The 27,197-nt window shown below is 38.2% G+C and overlaps 2 protein-coding genes across 10 annotated transcripts in view; one reads left to right on the top strand and one right to left on the bottom strand.

Moving 5' to 3' along the window:
- The window catches only part of AMN1 (antagonist of mitotic exit network 1 homolog), a 39,338-nt gene extending 28,058 nt beyond the window's left edge, over nt 1–11,280 (top strand). For all 4 annotated transcript variants that reach the window (XM_081309278.1, XM_081309279.1, XM_081309277.1 and 1 more), the window contains 2 exons: nt 458–569; nt 11,030–11,280. In XM_081309278.1, the coding sequence (XP_081165404.1) occupies nt 458–569; nt 11,030–11,103 (186 nt within the window). In that variant the 3' untranslated portion in view covers nt 11,104–11,280. The remainder of the gene's footprint in view (nt 1–457; nt 570–11,029) is intronic.
- A 6,959-nt stretch (nt 11,281–18,239) lies between these two features.
- ETFBKMT (electron transfer flavoprotein subunit beta lysine methyltransferase) lies at nt 18,240–25,371 on the bottom strand. Of its 6 annotated transcripts, none has more exons than XM_081311170.1 (5): nt 25,070–25,371; nt 23,529–23,615; nt 22,351–22,776; nt 19,500–19,630; nt 18,240–18,719 (listed from the first exon to the last, which is right to left on the bottom strand). In XM_081311170.1, the coding sequence occupies exons 3-5, from the start codon at nt 22,662–22,664 to the stop codon at nt 18,376–18,378; spliced, it is 789 nt and encodes a 262-aa protein (XP_081167296.1). In that variant the 5' UTR covers nt 22,665–22,776; nt 23,529–23,615; nt 25,070–25,371; the 3' UTR covers nt 18,240–18,375. The 6 variants fall into 6 exon arrangements, 5 of the variants coding, with proteins under 5 accessions (XP_081167296.1, XP_081167297.1, XP_081167295.1 ...); XM_081311171.1 differs by having other exon boundaries at nt 25,225–25,352; XM_081311169.1 differs by lacking the exon at nt 23,529–23,615.
- Nucleotides 25,372–27,197: the final 1,826 nt, after the last annotated feature.

The following is a 27,197-nucleotide window of genomic DNA, read 5'->3' as shown; positions in this document are numbered from 1 at the left end:
GCATCTTCATAATTTTAAGTATTTTATCTTATTCTATTTTATTAATAAAGTATATTTTAAACCAATTCTCCATTTCTTTACTATTGTAAATATTTTTTTTTTGTAGTGGGCATGTTTAATTATTTCCTTGTGCACATGTAGAAGAGTTTCTCTGTATTGGACATTTATAATTGGAATTGCTGTGTTCTGGAGTATACACGTCTTCAGTTTTAATAGATATTGCCAAATTGCTTTATAAAATGGTGGAGCATTTAACTTTTAATGCTGCTTTACTTTCCAAACTATTTAAGACTTATGTGGTCCTTTCCTATATAGTTTTCTTTTTCAAGTAGATATTTGTTTCTTTTTGCATCAGAGTATTTCCCAGACTTTTCTTATATTGTTATTTCTGTGTGTGTGTGTGTATTGTATTATGGATCTACTTTTTCTTTTGACTTTCTTTTCTTTTTTTACATAGGAGATTCATATGGCAGGTTGTGTAAATCTGACTGATGAGGCTGTAAAAGCTGTCCTTACTTACTGTCCTCAGATACAAATATTACTTTTCCATGGATGCCCCCTAATAACAGGTTAGTCTAATAGACTGCTTATGTTTAAATCCTGGATTTGTCTTTTATTAACTGTGTGACGTTGAGGAAATTACTTAATCTGTTTTTCTCATCTTAATACAGTTTTTCTTATCTATTAAATGGGCCAATAACAGTATCTTCTTCATGGGCTTACTTATGATGATCACCTAAAACCAATTTTTTTCCCCAGTATTAGGAATTGAGCCCAGGGGCACTCTACCACTGACCTACATCCCTGTCCCTTTAATTTTTTTTTTTTTAATTTTGAGACAGAATCTCACCAAGTTGCCAAGGCTGGCTTCAAACTTGTAATTCTCCCATCTGAGCTTCCCGAGTAGCTGGGATTACAGGTGTAGACCACCATGCCTGACTTTACCTGATAACTCTTTATGTGGTACCTCACACATTGAAAGAACTGAATAAATGTTAGTCATAATTATAATGGTGGTGGTGGTGGTAGTGATGGTTTGGTTAGTATTCAATAAACATTAACTATATAAGGATGATGACAGCAACAATTGTTGTGGTCATGATACTAAACATGATGGAGACAATAAAAATTTCAATTTTAAATTATTACATTTGTGACATATGCTAAATGACCTGTTAAGTGTTATTTCATCAGGTTGTAGACACTGATATTAAGTATAATTTTGACTCCAGCTAATGTGGCTCCTCACTGAAGAACAAAGTAGCCATAACTCATTTGGCCTACGTAGGAGCCATGAGACTCAATTTCACCCTACCCCAGAATTTATGGTACCTCAACCCTTTCACATTATCCCCCTAGTGGGTCTCATACCTTAACATAACCTGGATCTCCATGTGAATCAGTAATTATATCTAGTCCTTCCAGCTCATTTCTCTAATTATAGTGGAAATAGTTTTTCCCCTAGGTCAAGTTACTATCCTGGAAATTTCTGTGATAACTTTGATCATATTTTCTAATGTTTGGACAGCTAGTCTTTTATTTATGTATTTTTAACCCAGGGGTGCTTTACCACTGAGGCACATCCCCAGCCCATTTTATTTATCGTTTTTACTTTGAGACAGAGTCTCATTAAGTTGCTAAGGCTGGCCTCAAACTTGTAATTCATTTCTATGTGGTGCTGAGGATCAAACCCAGAGCCCCGCACCTGCTAGGCAAGTGCTCTACTGCTGAGCCACAACCCCAGCCCTGAACAGCCTTTCTTAATGAAGACTACAGCCTCATTTTTCAAGAGCCAAAAGGAACTGTAAGAAATTGGTAGTAATAGTTATCTTGCTGAGCTTGGTGGCGCACACCTGTAATCCCAGTGGCTCAGGAGGCTAAGGCAGGAGGAGGATGAGAGTTAAAAGTTAGCCAGAGCAACTTTGCAAGGCCTTAAGCAACTCAGTGAGACCTATCTCTAGAATAAAATATAAAACAGGGCTGGGGATGTGGCTCAGTGGTTAAGCCCTGCCCTCCCCGGCTTCAATCCCTGGTAGCTGCTAATGATGATGATGATGATGATGATGATAATGATTATCTCTAGTGGAGAGTAATAGGCAGGAAAGAATAGGAAGAAGTCCTCAATAGGTAAGAAATAGGTATACCCTTTTGTACCTTTTAAATTTTGTGTTATGTGGAGGATTTCAACTTATTAAAAATTCAGAATTACTTTAAGGAAATGATTACAACCAGAAAAATTCCTAGAACTGAGGCTGGGTACGTTACACTGTCGTAGGGATTTTGAGAAGGCAAACAGTGTCTCTGGTCATTAAAAACGCCAGAAAATTGTATTCTAATAGGTAGGCTATTTTTTTAAATTTTAATTTGGTATATAAGACAGCAGGAATGCATTATAATTCATATTACACATATGGAGCACAATTTTTCATATCTCTGGTTGTATACAAAGTAGAGTCACACCATTAATGTCTTCATACATGTACTTAGGGTAACGGTGTCCATTTCATTCCCCCGTCTTTCCTACCCCCATGCCCCTTCCCTTCCCCTTCTACCCCTTTGCCCTATCTAGAGTTCATCTAATCCTCCCATGCCCCCCCACCTCCAGGTAGGCTATTCTTTTATAGATGAGACCACAGTATGTGAAATGTCAGTTTTAACAATGGACTCTTGCAGCACACCAACTAAAAATTTATAATTCTACCCATTGAGCTATATATATCCTTAACCAATACACTAAACAAGCAAGGAGTACTTCTAAATTGACTCTTACTTTTCTTGTGTTACTTTAATCACACACCTGCTCTTAAGGGGCCAGTTTTTCCTTATTGCCAGTTGAAATCACAAACCAGTGCCAGTGAGTTGTTTTTTGTTGTTGTTGTTTTGTTTTTTGGTGGTGCTGGGGATCAAACCCAGGGCCTTGTGCATGCAAGGCAGGCACTATATTAACTGAGTTATAGCCCTAGCCTGTCATTTGTGTTTTCTTTTTAATATTTTTTTAGTTGTAGATGGACTCAATACCTTTATTCGTTTGTTTGTTTGTTTGTTTTATATGGTGCTGAGAATCAAACCGAGTGCCTCACACATGCTAGGCAAGCTCTCTACCACTGAGTCACAACCCCAGTACCTCCCCCACCACTGTGTTTTCTTATCACAGTTTTATAGGTTTTTTTGGTTTGTGTGTGTGTGTGTGTGCCCGCACGCGCGCACGTGTGCTGGGGATTGAACCCAGGGCCTTGTGCATGCAAGATAAGCACTCTACCAACTGAGCTATATCCCAGCCTCATGTTTTATAGTTAATACCTTGTCATTTTATATCACTAAAACCCTCTTTTTCAATAATTTAAAAGTCTTAGGTTTTAATACTAATGTATTGAATTCCAAATAATTTCAAGTTACACCTTCTTGCTTCCCAGCTCAGGTTTGCTGTAGGTATAAAGGCTATAGGAGGAAAGGGGACATCATTAGTTTCTTGATTTTTCCATCTCATGATTCTCCCTTTCCTCCTCTGCCTTACCCCAGCCATAGTTCTGGCCCCATCAATGTCAGTCAAGATGGGACTGGGATGGGCAGGAGGGAGGAGGTAAAGTAATCAAAGTCTTCCATTACTGCTATGATCTCAGTTCAGCACCCTAGGCTGTGTGGGAGAATTGAACCTGATCTATAGGCACTTTTGAAGTTCATCAGATCCTACTTTCTACCACTCTTCTCATTATTATAGGTATCTCCTGTTTGTAGTTCTCTTGATTTAAGCAAATGTGTCTGTTCTAACCAGGAGCTAGTGTTTTCTTCTGCTTCCAAGCACCTGGCAATATACCTTCAGTATCTTTCTTTTGAGGTTGCCTAGCCATCTAAGTTGTTTTCAAAGGGAAAATATAAGGCAACTCCATACCTGCCCACATCTGTTTGTAGGAAACACATGCTTTAGACAAAAGGAATGCAGATATTTTCCAACCTCAGTCCTGTTTAGCTACCTGGACTATCACCTTAACTTTCTGCCCTTTTGTTTTTCTTAGTTATGGCTCTGATATTAGTCTACTATGTCTCTCAAGCTCCAAGGACAAATCACACTCTCCAACTGATCTCCTTAGAATTCTATTCACTAGGCTTGCAGGGAAGAGAAAGTACCCTCAATACTAATACTCCATTTACATCTGTCTTCAAAGAAATGTTTCTTCAGTTTAGAACTCTTCATCCCTTCCACTTTAATACGTGTGTGTGTGTGTGTGTGTGTGTGTGTGTGTGTGTGTGGTGGGGGTGGGGATTGAGATTGAACCTAGGGGTACTCTACTACTGAGCTATGTTCCCCAGCCCTTTTAAAAATTTGAGACAGGATCTTATTAAGTTGCCCAAGCTAGCCTTGAACTTGCAATTCTCTTGCTTCAGCCTCCCGAGTAATTGGAATTACAAGCGTGCATCACTGCACCCAGCTCTCACGTTAACACTCTGGGGTTTTTGTTTTGGTTTGGGTTTTTGTTGCTGTTGTTCTGTATCAGAGATTGAACCCAGGGGTGCTTAATCACTGAGCCACATCCCCAGCCTTTTTTATTTTATTTTTACTAAGTTACTTAGGGCCTTGCTAAATTGCTTAGAGTGCTTTGAATTTGTGATTCCTTCTGCCTTAGCCTCTCTAGCCACTGGGATTACAGGTGTGCACCACTGTACTGGGCAAACACTATTTTTAAATGGATGAGGCACCATGGATTCAAAAATCTATTTTCAGCCATACATTTGGAAATCATGTGTAGGCTGTATACATGTATTTCATTTTGTAATGAAAGAATACGTGGTACCTTTAGTCCGGTAACATTTGGTGAAATAGTTCTGTTTTAATCTTTTGTTATATTTGTCTTGTATAGCTTGGCTATACATGTTGTAAAATTAATCATTCCTAATTTTACCTTGATAATCTTTCTGGTTACTATTTGAAAATAACTGGTGTTTTTCCTTCTACTTTTAATAGATATCAAGTCAGAAAAAATGTATACAATCAACCAGAAACATATTCTTAGGTAGACTGTTTAAAATCATTATCAAAAACCTCATGGAAAGGGCTGGGGATGTGGCTCAAGCGGTAGCTAGCGCGCTCGCCTGGCATGCGTGTGGCCCCGGGTTCGATCCTCAGCACCACATACAAATAAAGATGTTGTGTCCGCCGATAACTAAAAAATAAATATTAAAAAAAAAAAAAACCTCATGGAAAGCTGCATGTGGTGGTATATACCTCTAATCCCGGCATCTAGGAAGACTGAGGCAGTAGAATCTCAAGTTCAAGGCCAGCATGGGCAATTTAGTGAGATCCTGTCTCAAAATGAAAATAAAAAGGGCTGGAGATATAGCTCAGTGGTAAAGCACTTGCCTCTACATACAAGGTCCTGGGATAAATTGCCAGAATCACAGAATTAAAAACAAAACACAAAAAGGCACCAATGTCAAACTTTTTGATTTTTTAACATATCCAGTTGTTTTAAAAATAGCTAAATAAACATATATTTAGACATTTACAATCTGCCTGCTTTGCAGACCCTGCAAAGTACACCCAATATCTGCAATACATAGGAAAGATAAAACCCAGGGTTACAAAAGACCCCAAGCCACTGCTCCTGTTTTTAATGATCTAAACTAGACACTCCCTGTTGATGATCAACATACCATATAAATCCTCTCTCCAATCCTTCAGGAATTCCCTTACCTTATTCTTTCTGAGTAGTGAATCCCCAAAAGGGAGATATATGTGTGTGTATGTGTGTGTATATTTTATATATATATAAAATGCAGAATGCATTACAATTAATATTACACATATAGAGCACAATTTTTCATATCTCTAGTTGTATACAAAGTATATTCAGACCAATTTGTGTCTTCATTCATGTACTTTGGATAATGATATCCATCACATTCCATCATCATTTCTAACTCACTGCCCGCTCCCACTCTTCTGCCCTATCCGTTCATCATTCCTCCCATGCCCCCCCTGCCTGCCCCACTATGAATCAGCCTCAGAGAATATACAATCAGTCAACAAATATATGAAAAAATGTTCATCATCTCTAGCAGTTAGAGAAATACAAATCAAAACTACTCTAAGATTTCATCCCACTCCTATCAGAATGGCAGCTATTATGAATTCAAATAACAGTAAGTGTTGGCAAGGATGTGGGGAAAAAGGCACACTCATTCATTGCTGGTGGGACTGCAAATTGGTGCAGCCAATATGGAAAGCAGTGAAGATTCCTTGGAAAACTGGGAGTGGAACCACCATTTGACTCAGCTATCCCTCTCCTCCGTCTATACTCAAAGGACTTAAAAACAGCATACTATAGGGACACAGCCACATCAATGTTTATAGCAGCACAATTCACAATAGCTAAACTGTGGAACCAACCTAGATGACCTTCAGTAGATGAATGGATTAAAAAACGTGGCATTTATACACAATGGAATTTTACCCAAAAGGGACTTTCTGAATGCAAACCTGTCAAAGTGTTGCCCAAATAAAGATCATAGTGTCCTTCTGCCACCTTATGGTCATATTCTTTCCTTCAAGTGCTTTGATATTCCTCAGATTCACTATAGTTACATGCATGATATGGCACTCTTACAAGATATTCACAAGTATAGCATATGACAAAAAAAGGGTTATGTATCCAAAAAATTTGCATAGTTTAACATACCACTATAATGAATGTTAATTTATCAAAGTCTCCAAGAAAAACTATAGTTAAGAAACTTGTTTAACCTTGTTTACTCCAGCATTTCCCAGTTTTTAGCACTTTTTTTTTAATTGGTTGTTCACAACATTACAAAGCTCTTGACATATCTTATTTCATACATTAGATTCAAGTGGGTTATTAACTCCCAATTTTTATCCCAAATGCAGATTGCAGGATCACATCGGTTACACATCCACAATTTTACATAATGCCCTATTAGTAACTGTTGTATTCTGATACCTTTCCTATCCTCTACTATCCCCCTTTTAGCACTTTTTTGATTGACCTAGCCAACTCCTTCACTATTATTATATCTTAGTTTTCTGATCCTTAATATCACAGAATAGGAAAGTAAGGTATTAGAATGTTACTTTCCCAGTGTGACAAAGTTTTTAATAATGTAAGTGAAATGAGTAGTGATCCCCAGTCTTCTGCCATCTGTCCAAAACTTAGAATAAATCACTTACTTTCTGTGAGTCTCAACTTTACCTTATAATGTTTAATCATAAAATTGGGAGATCTGATAGTAATGCAAAAGTTCATATATAATGACTTTTATTAATTTTGTTTGTTTGCTTGGGGGGGGGCAGGTACTGGGGACTGAACTCAGAGGCACCACTGAACAACATCTTCAACTCTTTTTATATTTTATTTTGAGACAGGGTCTAAGTTGCTTAGGGCCTTTGCTAAGTTGCTAAGGCTGATCTTGAATTTACAATTCACCTGTCAGCCTTCTGAGCCCTGGGATTACAGGTGTGCACCGCTGTGACCACCTTAATAAAAGTTCTTTAATGAAACAATTTTTTTAAAAAGAAAATTGAAAAAAAAATATTCTTCATTGAGAAAAAAGTGAATGTTTCTAAATTACCCTTTCCCTCTTTGCTGTCAGTATTCCTGAATCTGCTAGCATTATATATTTTTGTTACCATCACTGAGGGAAAATAAATTTTTATATATTCAACTTATTTTTTAATTTCCTTTGTGGTCTTGGGGGTTTCAACCCAGCCCTTTAAATTTTTTTTTTTAATTGGTTGTTCACAACATTACAAAGCTCTTGACATATCATATTTCATACATTAGATTGAAGTGGGTTAAATTTTTTTTTTAAGACAGAGTTTCACTGAGTTGCTTGAGGCCTCACTAAATTGCTGAAGCTGGCTTTCACTTACAATCTTCCTGCCTCAGCCTCCTGAGTCACTGGGATGTGCCATTGCCACTGCTCATAGTTGAGGATTTGTTTTAGCCTTAAGATTTGTTTTAGTCTTAAGATTCCTGGATAATTCATACATCAAGATTTAACCCAAAGGGGCTGGGGATGTGGCTCAAGTGGTAGCGCGCTCGCCAGGCATGCGTGCGGCCCAGGTTCGATCCTCAGCACCACATACCAACAAAGATGTTGTGTCCGCCGAGAACTAAAAAATAAATATTAAAAATTCTCTCTCTCTCTCTCTCTCTCCTCTCTCACTCTCTCTTAAAAAAAAAAAAAAAAAAAAAAGATTTAACCCAAAATGCCCAAAAGTATTTTAAGACAGAAATGGCTTGCTTCAGTTTCCTTTTTGCAGGGAGGGAGCACTAGGGTTGAATTCAGGGTCACTCTACCACTGAGCTACATCCTCAGTTATTTATATCTCTATCTATCTATCTATCTATCTATCTATCTATCTTTGATACTGAGGATTAAACCCAGGGGCACTTAACCATTGAGCCACATTCCCAGCCCTTTAAAAAATTTTTTTATTTTGAGACAGGGTCTTACTAAGTTGCTTAAGCTGGCTTTGAACTTGTGATCTTCCTGACTCAGCCTCCTGAGTGTCTGAGATTACAGGCACTCACTACTGTGTCCAGCTTTTTTTTTTTTTTTGAGACAGGATTTTGCTCTGTTGTTAAAAGTCTTCCTAACATACCTGCTGGCTTTCTAACCCAGGGCCTTGTGCAGCTAAGGCTGGCCTAGAAATTGCCATCTTCCTGCCTCAGCCTCCCAAATTATTGGGATTACCTACCAGCATGTGCCATTGCACTTTGCTTCAGTTTCTTTTAAAGGACAATCCCCTACCCCAGTTACCTTGCTTAAAGGATAGTCCCCCACCCTAATTACCTGGATTGAATCTAGGGCCTAGCAAGTGTTCCACCACTGAGCTATACCTCCATTCCTTTTTATTTTTTGAAACACAGTCTCACTAATTTCTCAGACAACTTAGCAAGACCCTCAGCAATTTAGCCAGACCCTGTCTCAAAATAAAAAAGGCCTGGGAACAGGAAGTTAACTCTGTGGTAAAATGTCCCTAAACTCAATCTCTAAAACCAAAGGAAAAAAAGAAAAAGCTGATAGAACTAGAAGTAAAACCTAAGTCACCTGATCTTGAATTTATAATTCTTTCTTCAAAAGAAATTTCCTGAGCCTTTGGTGTGAAGCATCTTGTTACTAGGAAAGGGAAAAAAATAGGAGGTGACATTAAACATCAGTAGCATAATAAGGAATCATTTCACTTTTACCATCCAGAGTCTGAATTTCTGTCATGTATTCTGACATGGGATCATGAATTATAGCTTAAATTCACATAGTAATGTTTCCTCATGTCTAAATTGAGGATGATGATAATTATTATACCTCTTAGGATTAGTTAAAAGATTAAATAAGATGATATATGAAGCATAGTATACAATTCAATAAGTCAATAATTAATGGTAGCCCTATTATTAGAAGAAGTGTACATATCACTGTAATACTTTTAAGACACAGGCATTTGTTGTTTTCTCTGTTATTTTATTAACAAGAGTATAAAAGGGTAATCATACCATTAATTTGTATTTAAGCTTCCTCAAAGTCTTAGCATGAAATAGATAAAGCATTAAAGTAGTGTGACTGAACAGGGTTTAATGAAGGGAGTATTTACAAATAAGTGAACAGGATTAAAGAAAGCCAGCAGGTATGTTAAGTCACCTTGGAAGCTAAAACATGCCCAAAGGTTAGAGGAGGGAACATTTACCAGAATGTGAAAAGTTGACCTATAGATGAACATTTTCCATATCTGTATAATGCCATTACAAAGCATGGTTTTTAGTGGACAATTATTACATGAATGCATTATTATTATTTTAACCAATTGATATTACTAGACATTTATATGGTTTTCAATTTTTTACAACACGTAGCAGTGATTTTGATATGGTTTCTCTCTCTCTTTTTTTTTTTTTTTTTTTTTTGGTGCTGGGGATTGAACCCAGGGCCTTATGCATACAAGGCAAGCACTCTACCAGTTGAACTATATCCCCCAGCCCCTGGCATCTATCTCTTTTTGCAGTCAGTTTTAGATTTTTAAAAATCTGACTTAAAAACGAGTGATAACATTTTATTATTTAAAAAGTTATAGCAAACTTAATCTATAAATACAATCTATATTGTAAATACAACATATTTTTAACTCAGTTATAGAAATTGTCTAATTTAGGGGCTCCTAGACTTGTAAATTTTATAGGCCAATAGAAATTTAAAAAGTGGGCCCAACACATATTTTAAGAAAACAAAATTAAGCAAAAAAATAAAAAAGTTTATTGCAAGCAAGAGAACTAGAGTGTCCAGGTGTAGTGGCACATGCATATAATCCCAGCTATTGGGGAAGCTAAGGCAGGAGGATTGCAAGTTTGAGGCTAGCCTTGGCAATTTAGTGAGACCACATCTCAAAATGGAAAAAAAAAAAAGGGTGGTGGTGGTGGTGATTGGGGTTGTGGCTTAGTGGTAGGATGCCCCCAGGTTCTATCCCTAATATCACCATCAAAAAAGAAAAGAACCAGAGAGTGTATAGAAATGGGAAGTTATTATCATTGGGAGAACAAAGGTTTACATCATTTTTTGTTTTTGTCTTTTTTTTTTTTTTTTGGTACAAGGATTAAACCCAGAAGAGTTTAACCACTGAGCCACATCCCCAGTCCTAATAACAGGGCTACCATTAATTGCTGACTTATTCAGTTGTGTACTATGCTTCATATATCATCTTATTTAAATAAATCTTTTAACTAATCCTAAGAGGTACAATAATTATCATCATCCTCAATTTATTTTTTATTTTTATTTTTAAAGAGAGAGTGAGAGGGGAGAGAGAGAGAGAATTTTTAATATTTATTTTTTAGTTCTCGGCGGACACAACATTTTTGTTGGTATGTGGTACTGAGGATCGAACCCGGGCCGCACGCATGCCAGGCGAGCGCGCTACCGCTTGAGCCACATCCCCAGCCCATCATCCTCAATTTATACACGAGGAAACATTAAATATCTTTGACTATGTGAATTAATACACTATTATTATTTTCTTTTATAGATCTTTCACGAGAAGTCTTGGATCAATTAGTAGGTCCAAACAAACTAAAGCAAGTAATGTGGACTGTGTATTGATGCTTATTGAAGCTTATGTAAGCTATGAAAGCTCATCAAAACTACTTTCCCAGGAAATGGTCTGTAGATATTTGCTTTCCACTTAATTTTACATTTTGTTGTTGCCATCGTCTTATTTAAGCTATAACTCTGAGAATCAGATAAATCTAAGTATACATGTTTGTGCTTTGAAGTTAACTGGACATTGGATGAGTCATTGTTTATGAAATGGTATTCTAGCATGAACTCTGCATGGGTGGGGGGCTGGGTTTTGTTTTTTTAATAACAAACTTTAAGTGGTCTGTTTTACCTCAAGACTTCCTTCTCCTAGTAGGTATTTGAGCTGTTATAAGAGAAATTTACTGATATAAACTTTAGGAGAATTCTAAATAAAGATATTTCTAAAAGTATAATTACTTTCTTAGCTCTGACTCTTACTTTCCTCAAGTATTTAAATGACCATTTGCCAAAAGCAAAGCTAAAGATTAGATTTAGTAATTTTTCACAGAACTTACATATTTTTTTTAAACAGAGGTAAATTGTAGTTATTACATGGATTCATTTCTTCACGTCTTATTCCATCAGAGCTTACACTATAATGCATCTTATAGCCGATGGAATGTCATAGTTTAATTGTCAAGAGTTTTCTGTGTTTGATAGCATTTTTTTTTCTTTTGATACTGAGGATTGAACCCAGGGGCACTTAAGCACTGAGACACATCCCAGCCCTTTTATATCTTATTTAGAAACAGGGTCTTGCTAAGTTTCTGAGTCTAGCTTTGAACTCATGATCCTCTTGACTCAGCCTCCAAGCCACCGGGATTACAGGCATGTGCCACTGCACCTGGCTGGTGGTATTTGAGTTTTCAATAATTAATTAAAGTTGGAAATATATAGAAGAAATTTTATAAAGGTTTTACATAATTGTTTTAGAAATGATTCTAGAGAATATTCTACAATGTTGAACATGTATTTTACTGTTCAAATTCAATTCCTTTTGAAAACAAAAAAAGCAGAACGTAATAAGGATCACATTGAATATAACAAAAGTTTCTAGGGGTTATATTGTGGACTCTGCTGTATAGAATATACTTCATATATTTAACATTAATATTGTTTTAGAATTTTTAAAACTTAAGCTGGGTGCAATGTTGCACACTTGTAATCCCAGTGACTCAGGAGGCTACAGCAGGAGAATTGCACTTTTTTTTTTTTTTTTAGAGAGAGAGAGAGAGAATTTTAATATTTATTTTTTAGTTTTTGGTAGCCACAACATCTTTGTTTGTATGTGGTGCTGAGGATCCAACCCGGGCCGCACGCATGCCAGGTGAGTACACTACCGCTTGAGCCACATCCCCAGTCTGAGAATTGCACTTTTAAGACCAGCCTTGGCAACTTAGCAAGACCTTGTCTCAAAATTTAAAATTTTTAATAAGGGCTGAGGATGCAGCTCAGGGTAGAGTGCCCCTGGTTCAATCCCCAGTATGCAAAAAAAGAAAAAGAAAAATGCCCAACTATTCTATTCTCCTTTACCAAAGCCAGAACTCAAGGGAATTTTTACCAGTCCAACTGACCTGGAGAAAAGCAAGTGCCCAACTCCAGCCCCCCCCAAGCCTTCCACATGAGAGAAGGGAAATACCCAACTCAGTCCATCTAAACTTCTCACTTGCAAGAGAATGGGGGAAAAAGAAAAGCTGAGAAGGTCATAGGTACACAGGGTGACTCAAAGACTGAGACCTAAACACAGAACTACAGAACACATGCCTTTCTTCCACACCTTATCACCTCCTTATATCACATATCACACCTTATTGCAAGCCTCGGATCCCAAGAAGGAATCTTGAGGTTGGGCATATGGCTTCCTGGTAGAGTGTTTGCCTGAAGTGTGAGGCCTGGGTTCAGTCCCCAGCATTGGGGGGGGGGGGGGGGGGGCGGCGGGGAGGAATCCCTAGGGAAACCCCAAAGTAGACAAAAACAAGGACACTAGAGAGAATTTTAGCCTCTTAACACGTAGTAACTCTACGGAATCCAAGCCTTTCTTCAGGGAGAAGCAAAGGCTCTGGCAGACTGGAACATGGGTGGCAAGCATGGAGCCCACCATGCCAGTGTGGGCCTGAGGAACAGCAAGCCAGGGCCTGCAAACTATCACCCTGTGTGGGGGCCTTGCCAGTCCCCATGGGGAGTGGGAAAATGGAAATGGTGGCAGACCCAAATGGAAATTGCAGGAAAGTTACTTAAGGACTGAACAATATCTCTGATGATCAAGACCTGATTAGCATAAATTTGAACCAATAGTGTTGACGCATGAGCTACATAAACCCCTAGACAGCACACTCAAGCAGCAATGCCTATCTTACCCTGCAAGAGCTCTGTCTCTTTTCTTTCCACTTGAATAAATCCTGCTCCTTTACATTCAGTTTTCCCTCTATGGGTTTCTTTCTTTGAATTTGTGAGACAAGAATCTGGAAAGAATAAATTGGTGGTAAACTTCTGGGGTCTGCTGTGACACTGGTGGGCATAGCCTGCCATTAAGAGCTGCAACACACCACTCGGTAGTAGTGGAGAAAAATCCAGCTTTTTCAGCTGCACCCTCAGAACTGATGCCAGCAGGCATCCCCTGTTGTGATTAGCTGATAACACTAAATGGCCTTTCCCAGCTACAGCAGCCTCCAGCTTAAGCAGATCCCACCCACCAGCAGAAGAGGAGAATCTAATTTCATTTAAAATGCTAGTTTAACTGCCAGATAATCATAAAACCTCATACTGCCTTAGTTTACCTTTTTCTTTTACCCAACACAACTTGTTCAGCTGTTAACAAAAAATTACAAGGCATGAGAAAAGAAAAACTGGAGTCTACAGAGACAAAGCAAGCCGTCAGAACCAGATTCAGACATGACAGAGATTTTGGAATTATCAGACTAGAAATTTTATTTTATTTTTTTTTAAAGAGAGAGAGAGAGAGGAGAGAGAGTGAGAGAGAGAGAGAGAATTTTTAATATTTATTTTTTAGTTCTCGGCGGACACAACATCTTTGTTGGTATGTGGTGCTGAGGATCGAACCTGGGCCGCACGCATGCCAGGCGAGCGCGCTACCGCTTGAGCCACATCCCCAGCCCCTAGAAATTTTAAATAACCATGAATATGTTAGGGACTCTGATGGAAAAAAAAAGACAACATGTAAGAACAGATGAGTGATGTAAGCAGAGATAGGAACTCTAGTAAAGACAATAAGGAAAGGTTAGAAATAAAAAACGCTATACAAACAGAATTGAAGAATCCTTTGATGGGCTCATCAGTAGAATAGATATGGCCAACACCAACCTCACTGAACTTGAAGATATGCCAAAAAAAACCTTCCCAAACCAAAAAGCAGAGAGAAAAGCGAATGAAACAAAAACAGCATCCAAGAACCATGGACAATTACAAAAGATGTAATACAAATATGAGAACACCAGAAAAAATAATAGCTCAATGGTAATGTTCTCCTGGGTTCAGTTCCCAGTACTGGGACAAAAAAAAAAAAAAAATCACATTATTAGACTTCTCTTCAGAAATCATGCAAAGGAGAGAACTGAGTAAAATACAGACAATCTCTGACTTAACTTTTTGCAAATTTACGTCAGTACAAAATTGATATGTATTCAGTAGAAACATACTGCAAATTTGAATTTTTATTTTCCCAGGCTAGTGATGGACAGTATAATACTCTTCTCAAGATGCTGAAATGGCACCAAGCCATAGCTTCCCATCAGCCACCCAAACACAAGGGTAAACAACTGATAATCTAAAGCATCTTGTGTTGTTAGCCTATGATGGTCAGTAGGTATGTTAACTCAGCTTTCTATTCTTAACAAAATACCTGAGAAAATCAACTTAAAGAAAGAGGGATTTGCCTAGTATGGTTGTGCATATCTGTGTTTCCAGCAATTTGGGAGGCTGAGACAGAAAGATTACAAATTCAAGGCCAGCCTCAGCAACTTAGTGAAATCCTCTTACAAAATAAATAAGGACTGGGGAAGTATCTCATTGGTAAAGCACGCCTGGGTTTAATTCCCAAAGAAAGAGAGAGAGAGAGAGAGAGAGATCCAGACTGTAACAGTTAGGTGTATTAAATGCATTTAAAAAAATAAATGTGTGTGTGTGTGTGTACTATTTATATATATGTAAAAATATATAAATATATATAAATACATATATATATATATATATAACACACATATATGTCTATATTTAGTTGTTAATAGACCTTTATTTTATTTAAATGAAGTGCTGAGAAGTTAACCCAGTGTCACACATAGAAAGCAGGTGCTCTACCTCTGAGCCACAATCCCAGTCCCTAAATGCTAATTGGGTACCAGGGATTGAACTCAGGGGCACTCAATCACTAAGCCACATCCCCAGCCATATTTTGTATTTTATTTAGAGATAGGGTCTCACTGAATTGCTTAGCACCTTGCTTTTTTTCTGAGGTTGGTTTTGAACTTCTGATCCTCTTGTCTCAGCCTCCTGAGCTGCTGGGATTTTAGGCCTCGCCCAGCCCAAATACTTTTTTTTTTTTTTTAAGAGAGAGTGAGAGAGGAGAGAGAGAGAGAGAGAGAGAGAGAGAGAAGAGATTTTTAATATTTATTTTTTAGTTCTCAGTGGACACAACATCTTTGTTGGTATGTGGTGCTGAGGATCGAACCCGGGCCGCACGCATGCCAGGCGAGCGCGCTACCACTTGAGCCACATCCCCAGCCCCCAAATACTTTTTTTTTTTTTTTAAATGTGGTGGTTTTTTTGTAGTTGAAGGACAGAATGCCTTTATTTTTGTTTTTTATTTTTATATGGTGCTGAGGATCAAACCCAGTGCCTCGCATATATTAGAGCTCTGCCAGTGAGCTATGGCCCCAGCCCCTAAATGCAGTTTTGACTTGCAGTATTTTCAATTTATGATGATCTTATCAGTACATAGCACCATTTTAAGGAACATCTGTACCTGAAATGTGGAAAGAAAAACACATCAACTTAAAATTCTATATACAAGGAAATTATCCTTCAAAAGTGATGGAGAAATAAAGACTGTCTTAGGCAAAGAAAAATTGGGGTAATTTGTTCCCTGCCTTGCAAGAAATGTGAAAATATGTTCTTCTGAAAGAAAGAAAATGATATAGGCCAGAAATGTAGATCTACATAAAGAAAGGAAGAGCATTAGAGAAGTGAATGAAATATTTTTTCTTCTTAGCTGCTCTAACAGAGAATAGTTTAAAATAGTAACAGATAATAATAATAATAATAGGGGCTGGGGATGTGGCTCAAGTGGTAGCGCGCTCGCCTGGCGTGCGTGCGACCCGGGTTCGATCCTCAGCACCACATACAAAGATGTTGTGTCCGCCGAGAACTAAAAAATAAATATTAAAAAAATTCTCAAAAAAAAAAAATTCTCTCTCTCTCTCTCTCTCCCCTCTCTCACTCTCTTTAAAAAAATAATAATAATAATAATAATAATAAAAATAAAACTATAGCTTATGGACAAATGAATGACTGCAATGGTATAAGGGACAGGAGAGAGGGACTGGGAATACTCTGTTTAAGTAATTGTGCTACCCATGAAATAATAGTACAGTTTACTTGTAAGTGGATTTGGATTAGTTGTAAATGTAGACTTCAAAATCTGGGGCAACCACTAAAAATTTTTTTTTCTATGAGTATAATTAATATCCTAAAGGAAGAGAAAAAAATAGAATTATAAAAATGCTCAATTAAAACCGGAGAAGGCAGAAGAAAAGGAACGGAAGACAAAAAAAAAGAAAGAATAGGAAATATTTATTTACAAATTTGGTAGATATTAATCTGTATATATCAATAATCACTTTAAACGTGAATAGTCTTAAGAAAAATCTGTTTCTTAAACTATTAAGTCATTTCAGGGATCACTGATATGTACTTGGGACACTAAAAAATATTTTAAGTAACATTTAAATACCTCAAAAATCTTGTGGCCCCCTCATAAATCATTGAGAGGATAATCGACAAAGGGTTTGTAGATGTTTAAACTTAATTCTACTCTTTGCTTAATCAAATTGAATTCCAGCAGTGCTCTAAAGTATAATTTTCTCATTTTGCTGAAAAGGACAATAACCAGGTTAGCATCTTTAATATTCAAAGAATACAACAGTAAAATTAATTTTGCCAAATATCCAATGTCACTGTAGTTTGTAATTTCTAATTAACCAAAGCTGAATCAAAAGGGGGTTAAATGGGACAAACTATGTTATATGTATTTATGAATATGTCAAAATGATTCCCACTGTTATGTATTACTAGAATTTACTAATTTAAAAATTATTTTAAGTTGGAGGTTTATAATTTTGGTGGTGGGTACTGAAGACTGAACCCAGGGGTATTTTACCATTGAGCTACATTCCCAGTCCTTTTTATTTTGAGACTGGGTCTCATTAGGTTGCCCAGGCTGGTCTAGAACTTGTGATTCTCTTGCCCCAGACTCAGAAGTCACTGAGATTACAGGAATGTGCCATCATTCACAGCTGGATAATTTTTTTAATGTACCATTTCCCCCCCAGTACTGGAGATTGAACCCAGCCACACTCTTAGCACTGAGCTATATCCCCCAGCTCTTTTTATTTTGTATTTTTGAGACAAAGTCTCACATGTTTCATAGGCTGATCTGAAACTTACCATCCTCCTGTCTCAGCCTCCCAGTCACTGGGGTTACAGCATAGATAACTATGCTGGACTTTAAATACAGTATTCTTGCTTGGTGCACCCCAGTGATTCAGAAAAATCATAGGATTACATGTTTGTATTCATCCTTAGCAACTCAGTGAAACCCTGTTTCAACAAAAAAAGGGCAGCAGGTGGGTAGGTGGGTGGCATGGAGATATATATATATATATATATATATCAGTGGTAAAGCACCCCTGGATTCAGTCCCCAGTACCAATTAAATAAATGTTCTTACTCATCTATAGAAACAGATCGTGCTACAGTAGCTAATTCTTCTCCACCATTTGGACTGCACACTACCACTAATGGGTATTGCTTTGTATAATCATATTCCAAAAAACTAGATGAAAAATTGCAGATAGAGATTTCTGTAATTGGCATGCATAGAAATAAAGAATTAGTTAATGATAAAGGCTGGCAACATTTTAAACCTTCATGTTTTATAAACAAAATTTTCCATTTAATGGGAACTACATTCTTTAAAATAGAGAATTATCTTCTGTAGACAAAACATTCAGGATTAAATCCAAACAGAACAACATTCATATTTGAAAGCACTTTGATAACTCAAGGCCGAAAATCCCACACTGTGCTTGTTGTTAGTCCATTGTTTTCCTTCCTGGTAGCCTCTGGAAGTGAATATTCTACTACTTTGTGCAACTGATGCTGAATGCTGTGTCCACTGAACTGGGGCCGCCCAGGGTCACCAATCAGTACTCGAGTTCCGTAGGTCCAAAAGCAGTTCTTCAACCACTGATGAAGACTGTCTGCAAGATCTTCATCATAAAACATATCTCCAAGTACAACAAGTTCCCACTTATCTTGTTCCAAATTCAAAATGTTTTTGGTTAAAATGGGAATAGGATCCAGTTGGTTCAATTCACAATTTAGTGTAATAGCCAGTCCTGCAACTTTACAAAAGCACACAATGAATTGGTATGTTAGCATATGCCAATAGGCTATCTTAGTTTCCTCTTGATTCAATAACTTTTAAAATATTCTAACAGTATTTTTTCCTTTTCATGAAAAGTTGTTTTTTTAGGTAAAGAAGCCTAAAATTTATGCCAATATAAGTTATCTGCTGCAATTTCCAAATATATAACTAGATATCCTGAAAACAAATTAAACAATACAGAACACCTGGAAATATTGGGATTTGAGGAACGTTTGCTGATTTTAATAACTAGGCTGCCTTTTTTTTTTTTTTTTTTTTTGGTTGTTTTTAGTTTTACTGTAGACAGGGAAAAAAGCCCTAGACTTAAGTAAAGGCAGCAAGTTATAAGTGTAGACAAGAAGAAAATCAGATAAAATTAAAATTTACCTGTTTCAACTTGGGCCCTAATGGAATAAAAATCTCCTCCAAAGAAACATGCTTATCCTCACTTGGGTTTTGACCAAATAAACACTACTTAGATATTTAGGAGATTCCTAGCCCAGAAATCAGCATAAGCATTCCCAGTTGGTTTCCCTTGGGGATATCTGATGACACAAATACAAATACTCTTAGGAAAAAACATATTGCCACTTCTGGCCTCAGAGGACTCCCAATGTCCCACCAAACATAAGCTCACATTATCAGATTATAAAATACAAATGACAGTAAGATATCATGTTGAAGCATCTGTATATATTTATTCTGGAAGAAAATAAAAAAGATGAGCTTTAGATATTTTTAAGTATGAAATCCTTACTCGGGTCTATGTCATTGGCCAAGATCCTAGATGCTCCACTCTTCTTAGCAGCAATAGCTGTAGCTCCACATCCACTTCCAATATCTAATACAGATTTTCCTCTGACAACATCAGGATTATCCAAAAGATACCTTAAATAAAAAGGAGAACACATGTCTTGAAGAAATGGGAAAATGTTAGGAGAGATCATAATATAAAAATGTCTTTGGGTTTGACTGGGCAAAGAAACAGTAGAACTTAGGAGAACTTGGTACAAACTTGCAAGTTGTATTGACTAGACTGAGACAAACAGTTGATCTATAGAACTGGGCAGAGGTGGCAAGGAAAAGAAATTAGTTCATTTGGTCTTTCTATTCAGGTGAAGAGTAGTTCCACACAACAAACTAATCATGCTCTTCAAGTCAATTTAAAAACAAAAAAACATTAGGTTGTCTTACTATGATCCAGGAACTACCAAGCACCAGAAATTAAGACTGACAAAATACTGCTATCATCAGAACTAACTAGATCCAATATTCACTGTCTCCTTTTGTTGGGCACCATAGAGAGATTTTATGTGCTATTTGAACTGTTCTGTGACCTCTTTGGTAAGGCACAAAGTCCAGTTCAACTAAGGAATTTGGGCTGGGATAAGTAGTTACCAAAAGTAAAGATGAATGAGGAAACACTGAAATAATGTCAACCCACAGATGATACAAGGATTGGAATAACAAGAAACAGTGGGGACTTGTTGCAAAGGAGAGGTGTTCATGCCTAACGAGAAAGGCGCTACCAGCTAATTGTTGCTGCACTGAGTTCTAGTGTGATAGGTATTCCTATTTTTCAAAACAAAGTAAAATTTTATATAAAATCTCCCGTATTTTTAGTGTTAGTAACTATTTTTTAAGTTTACAAATTCAGCTGGGCTTCAGTGGCACACACCTATAATCCCAGGGGCTCAAGAGACTGAGACAAGAGAATTGCAAGTTCAGGGCCAGCCTCAGCAACAGTGGGGCACTAAACAACTCAGTGAGACCCTGTCTCTAAATAAAATACAAAATAGGGCTGGGGATGTGGCTCAGTGTTCAAGTACCCCTGAGTTCAGTCCCCAGTACCAAAATAAATAAAGTTTACATCAGTCAGGCACATGTGTAACTGTAGTGATTCAGGAGACTGAAACAGGAAGATTGCAAGTTTGAGGCCAGCCTCAGCAATTTACTGAGACTGTCTCAAAATAAAAAGGGTTAGGGATGTAATTCAGTGGTAAAGCACTCCTAGGCTCGATCCCCAATACCCTGGGGGGAAAAAAAAGCATTTAAAAAATATGATATAGCTAGCTGGGTGTGGTGGTGCATTACTGTAATCCCATTGACTCAGGAGGGCAAAGCAGGAAGACTGAAAGTTTGAGGCCAGACTCAGCAATTTAGCAAGGCCCTAAGCAACTTAGCAAGACCCTGTCTCAAAATAAAAAGGACTGGGGGTGAAGCTCAGTGGTAAAGCACTAATGGGTTCAATACCCAGTACCATAAATAAATAAACAAAATGATGTAACTAAATAAAGCTTGAAGTTTGGGCAATATAACAATCAGAAAGTTGGAATTGTTTCGCACCACCCAAAAAGCTTTCTAGTCCTTTGACACCACCCCACCACCAACTTCTATGTTTAGCTGGGTGTGGTGGTACACTTCCATAATCCCAGCTACTCTAGACAGGAAGCTAATCTAAGACAGGACGTTCATAAGTCCAATGCCAGCCTTAACAAAACCCTGTCTCAAAATTTAAAAATAAAATAAAAAGGGGAAAATGTATTTCAGTGTTAGAGCACCCATGATACCCTCTCCTAAAACTTCTGTTTGCATTTGTATAGTTTGCATTTAAAACTATTACAGCTATGCATGGTGGCACATGCCTATTATCCCAGTGACTCAGGAGGCTGAGGCAGGAGGATCACAAATTCAAAGCCAGTCTCAGCAATTTAGCAAGGCCCTAAGAAATTTAGTGAGACACTGTCTCAAAATAAAAAGTAAAAAGGGTTGGGGATGTGGCTCAGTGGTTAAGTGCTCCTGGTTCAATCCATAACACCCCAAAAAAGCAAAAAATAAAACTATGTACAACGTGGATTATATAGGCCAATACCATTCCTGTAAAACAAAGTCCTTATCCTTTTGTTTCATACCTCTCTCACCTCAAGGCATAACCAGATGAAATCATTACCAATGCTAGAACAAGATTAGATTGACATGCCAACTAAGCTCTTGCCTTTGTTCCAGCAGCTATTTTTTAATTAAAAAAAAAAAAAGCATAGTGTGGTTATGGGCAACAATACCCTGAGACCTTTGTAGTACAAAGAGTTGGAAGGTGGGACTTAAAAATGCATATTCAATTCTAAAGTTCCCCTGAGATGTCAATGAGCCAATAAAGAAGAAGGAATCCTTGAGCAGCCAGTCACACCTCTTGTTCTATGGGAGAACAGGCAACTACTACAAGAGGCAGGGTAACAGCACCCCAAACCATGGACAGTTCAGGACTTAAGCAGACCTGTCTTTTGGGTTTTCATCTTTTTGCGAGAGGATTAAAAAAAATGAAAAGTTACGAGAGAACTGAAAGAAGAAAGGATCTGTGACAGACTTAAAGAAACCCTTTTCAAAGCTAGGCACAGCCAGGCAGAGTGGCCCACTACTCAGGCAAGGTAACTCCATCTATTTCCGGAGACTGAAGCAGGAAGACAGAAAGTTCAAGGCCAGCCTCAGCAATTTAGCAATACTGTGTCTCAAAATAAAAAGAGCTAGGAATATAGCTCAGTGGTAGAGGGCCCCTGGGTTCAATCCCCAATATTTAAAAAAAAAAAAATCCCATTTCCACTGGGCAATACCTAGACAAGGCTTGGCCTCCTGGCCAGTAGATTGCCCAGTAAGGATCACTGTGGGGCCACAGGTCAGCTCTTTCCCACCAGAACTTGCATCTAGGGGTCAAAAGCCGCAATTGGATTTCAGGGGTGAGGCTGCCACTGCTGGTGATTTCAGTGTTCTCCTCCAGGAAAGCTTTTATTCCATGGTCCAAAAAGCTTCCTGTTCTTCTCCAGGGACAGTAACCCCAGGGTAACAGGAGAAAACCACTGCCTCTTATAGTCTTCAGAAGGAGACCCCAATGGTTCCTGGGAACTTTCCAACCTAGGCTCCAAGCCATGAGTCGTTTTCCAAAACAGTTTTTCAGTGTTGCTGTTCATAAAGGCTGTTCCTCATGGGAAAAGAACAAGAGGCTGTCTCCCAACTTGATCACAACTGGAATCTCTGCATCTCTAAAAGCAAAAATAATACTGAAAATTCCAAGGCTAGCCAACATTTCCAGATCCTATTACAAAATAAAATATTTTAGTGTAAGTTCTTTATCTGACAATTCACAAGTGTAAGTTCATGTCAGAGGAAAGCTTTGGTGCATCAACTTAGAAAAATCCAATTCTCTGTTGCCTTTTCACTATGAAATGTTTTGATAATTTAGAACAATAAATACACAAGCATTTCATTTGGGGAGAATGCTCCAAAAAAAAAAAAAAATGCCTGTTACATAAAATAAGGTAGATCTTTAAAGTTCTTTCATACACTTAACAACACACTTATCTTTAAGCAGGCATGCTTGGCAACTGAACAAAATCAGTCCAAAACAGACAAAGCCCCCTGTCTTCAGGAAGCTTATAATTCTAATGGTGGGACAGAGCAGTTAACAAGACAAACATAGGTTTTGCCTTTTTGAAGTCGAGCCAAGACTTGTGGGGGTAAACAAATTATACTATGTGCAGAGGTGCACAAATTATATTGACTATATCATTTCATTAACCTGTGACCCAGGTATAAAAGTTTATAGTATGTAATACATAATATTATTTAATTATATAATAATACAATTATAATATGAACATATATAAACTCTAGATTATGATTTCTAACCTATTTTAATAAGCCTGTGTAAATTTAATTGAACTATTGAAACAATTGAAAAATTGGAAACTTTGGACTTAAAGATTATCATACCAGCAAGTGTGAGGACACAAACCTGTAGACCCAGCTACTGGAGAATCTGAGACAGGAAGATTCCTTCAGCCCAGAAGTTCAAGGCCACCTTGGATAACATAACTAGACCCTAGCTCAAAAACAAAACAAAAAAACAGTTGTCTGCCAGGCATCATGGCACATGACTGTAATCCCAAGCTGAGGTAGGAGGATCTCAAGGTCAAAGCCAACCTCAGCAAAAGCGAGGTACTAGGCAACTCAGTAAGATCCTGTCTCTACATAAAATACAAAATGGGGCTACGGATGTGGTTCAGTGGTCAAGTGCCCCTGAGTTCCATCCCCAGTACCAAAAAAAAAACAAAAAAAACAGTTGTCATATCATAAAACAATGCAATCAAGATTCAGATTTTTCCCCTTTGGGAAAAAACACCTTATAAATTAAATTTTACTAAAGACATCAACTCCCAAATCTCTTTCTGTAAATCTCTGAAGATTTGATGTTACTAAGCTTGACTGCAGATTTTTTCGTACAGAAAAATACCTTGATAAGTAGGAATGAGGAATATCATCTTAAACAAAAATCATCACCGCAGTTGTTTAGAATCTGGTAGTGTTTGTGGTGCTGGGGATTGTGGTACTACCTCTGAGCTACATCCCCTGCCACACACACACATACTTTTTTCCCCCTCCCTGTGGTAGTGGAGATTGAACCCATGGGAACTGAACTACATCTCTAGCCCTTTCTAGTTTAAACTTATTTTGAGGCAGGGTGTCACTAAGTTTCCTAGGCTGGCCTTGAATTTGTGATCCTCCTGCCTCAGTCTCTCAAATCACTGGGACTACAAGACTGCGGAGGGCGTAAATGTTTTGCAAAGTCTTGTGTCCACCCAATATTTAGACTAGGGAGTCAAAAACCTCGAATGCCTTGGGCTGGGGATGTGGCTCAAGCGGTAGCGCGCTCGCCTGGCATGCGTGCTGCCCGGGTTCGATCCTCAGCACCACATACCAACAAAGATGTTGTGTCCGCCGAGAACTGAAAAATAAATATTAAAAATTCTCTCTCTCTCTCTCCCCTCTCTCTTTAAAAAAAAAAAAAAAACCTCGAATGCCTACAAGTGTCTAGACATGATAAGTGAGTGAATAATGCTGGATGTTTGTAGGATATCAGAAGGGCTGCAGCACACTAGAGACTGCAGCCAGGAATAAGTTGCTACATCTTCCAATTTCTCAAAATAATCCAGATATTTATGCATAAACTCCCACTAAAAAGCTGGCAATTCATTCTAATATCAAAAAAACAGGGCAGGCCAAAGACTTCGAACAGTGTTAGTTATCCCACATTTATGCCTGGGCATCCAAGGGATCCCCAGTGTCCTGACCTCCAATAGACTACTTATGCTTAGCAGTACAGGGTTTTATCCCTTCAATCATACACTTCTAAGGTTTTAAAATAAAAAAGGGCAAATATGAGGTTATTTTTTTTATTTGGACTCCATGTCATCAAGACCAATGCTTCCCCTCCCACCCTAGCACCAATGAAGACTCGGTTATGAAGCGCTTGTTTGGTGACCTCCTGATACATACGTTAAATGTTAGGAAAGATGACGGGACTAGAACAGGTGCTTTGTGACCACGATATTGTCCTCCAGGGGAGGCCGGGAGTCGATCTTAAAGGAGCAGGCGCGGTCCTCCTGGTCTCCTCTGGCTTTGCTAACGCCGCGGCCGGAAGGAAAGCACACCTCACGATTATCATCTGTCCCCGCGACTCTCCACGCTCAGTACAACCGCGCGACGGGCCGAGGTCCCACGCTGAGGCGCGCGCCCGAGAGCGGCGACGGGGTCGCGGAGCTTCCGGGCCGGCGGCGGGACCACGCGGCCCCGCCCTCCTTCCCAGCAGCGCTTTCGTTTTTCCTCCACTTTAAGTCTTAAAGGGGCAGCAAGTGAGAAACCAGAGGGCGACCTTCCTTTCCCTCACTTAGGAAATGGACTGTGTGCAATGTTTGTCAAAATCTGATTTTTAAAAAATTCATTCTGAAACAATTTACGCAGCTCCTCCTATGTGCAAGTCACACTTCTAGGCACTGGACATACAGTAGTGATTAAAACAGACACTTGCAAGCCCCTTGTTGTTATAGTCTGAATTTAATCAATATAGGTTATAAATTATAGATTAGAAATTATGGGTTAATGAAATATTAATTAGTAAGAATAAAAGGATTATAAGATAATTGTATAAAGTTAGTAATGATAAGGTACTCCAATATGCCATAGTTATAAGTTAAAAAAAAGTAACAATACAACAATATAATCACTCTAAGATATAGGGTTTAAGTTACTAAGATAAAGATAATGTGAGTGATAAGTGTAATCTCATAGGTCTAATATAGCTACAGATAAATAGAGATGGATATAGGTTACTAGAACAGTAGTTAAGTATAAGAAATAACTATAAACAAACAGTAAGTGTAGCCATAGCGACTCCATCTTCTTGGTTCCCGGTGAAACTTGATACATAGGCTGTTCTCAAGATGTTATTTTCAAATTGTTTTTGTGTAAGACCCATATAAATGAGAATGTAAACCCCATAAATAAGGATATGGGTTTCTGGTTTTGCTTTGCTAACTGCACTTTCAGCCCCTGTATTCTGCTTGCTTGCAATTTGCAAAATCTTACAAAATTCCATAGGAAAGTCCCCAGGGTATGGTTTTCTATTTCTATTTTCTTCCTTAAATACTTTGGCCACAAACATCTCTGGGGCTGTTCTTTCAGAGAACCTCCACTCTGACACCCTGTGTTACCGCTGTTTACCGGTGAGGAGTCCTGCTTCCACAAATGCTGAAGCACACCAAGGCAAGTGTAGAGTAGAAAATAGAAGCTTTATTAAAGGGCAGCAGAAAAGACTTCTCCCCAGAGGACAAAGGGGATCCGAAAGGCGGACTCTGTGGAAGGGCGAGGTCTTCCCTTTTTTATAGCTAAGGTCTTCTTTTAGTCTTCCCACATTTCTGCCCTTTGTTTCCCTTTATCTTGCAGTGATCCAATGCAGAGATTGGAAGGCCAAAAGATGGGAGATAGGTGGGCTGGAGGGGTAATCTGGGCAGGAAGGGCCTGGGGTGGTTTTTGATTAGCACCTCTCTGTTTGCTGGGAGATGCTTCATTAACATTTCCTTAGGATGGGCCTTGGGGACATTAACATTTCAATTTCCCCAAGTGCTGCTCTGGTTTCCCGGACTCCATTCTCCATTCTCTGTAAGGGTCTCCATTTTCTTTTATCTTACTTGATATTAGACCCAATTTACCTAACTACACTAACTACCTATCTTTAAATCTAGCTTCACCTGGCCAGGTAAAATTGGCAAAATAAAATTCTTTGATTTGTTTCAAATTCTGACTTAGTGTGTTTTCTGAGCGATCTCCCCATAACATTAATGATACTTAACATTCAACTTTGATTAAATCACAATTTATGGGCTGGGGATGTGGCTCAAGCGGTAGCGCGCTAGCCTGGCATGCGTGCGGCCCGGGTTCGATCCTCAGCACCACATACCAACAAAGATGTTGTGTCCGCCGAGAACTAAAAAATAAATATTAAAAATTCTCATTCTCTCTCTCTCTCTCCCCTCTCTCACTCTCTCTTTAAATAAATAAATCACAATTTATGTCCTCCCTGTTGTAATAATTTTTCATAAATGGTCAATCTAAATCAGTTGCAGTC

The sequence above is a fragment of the Spermophilus citellus genome (genome assembly GCF_964194105.1).
Source record: "Spermophilus citellus genome assembly, chromosome: 10".
In the NCBI taxonomy this organism is placed as follows: Eukaryota; Metazoa; Chordata; class Mammalia; order Rodentia; family Sciuridae; genus Spermophilus; species Spermophilus citellus.
This window is presented reverse-complemented; position numbering and strand designations above follow the sequence as displayed.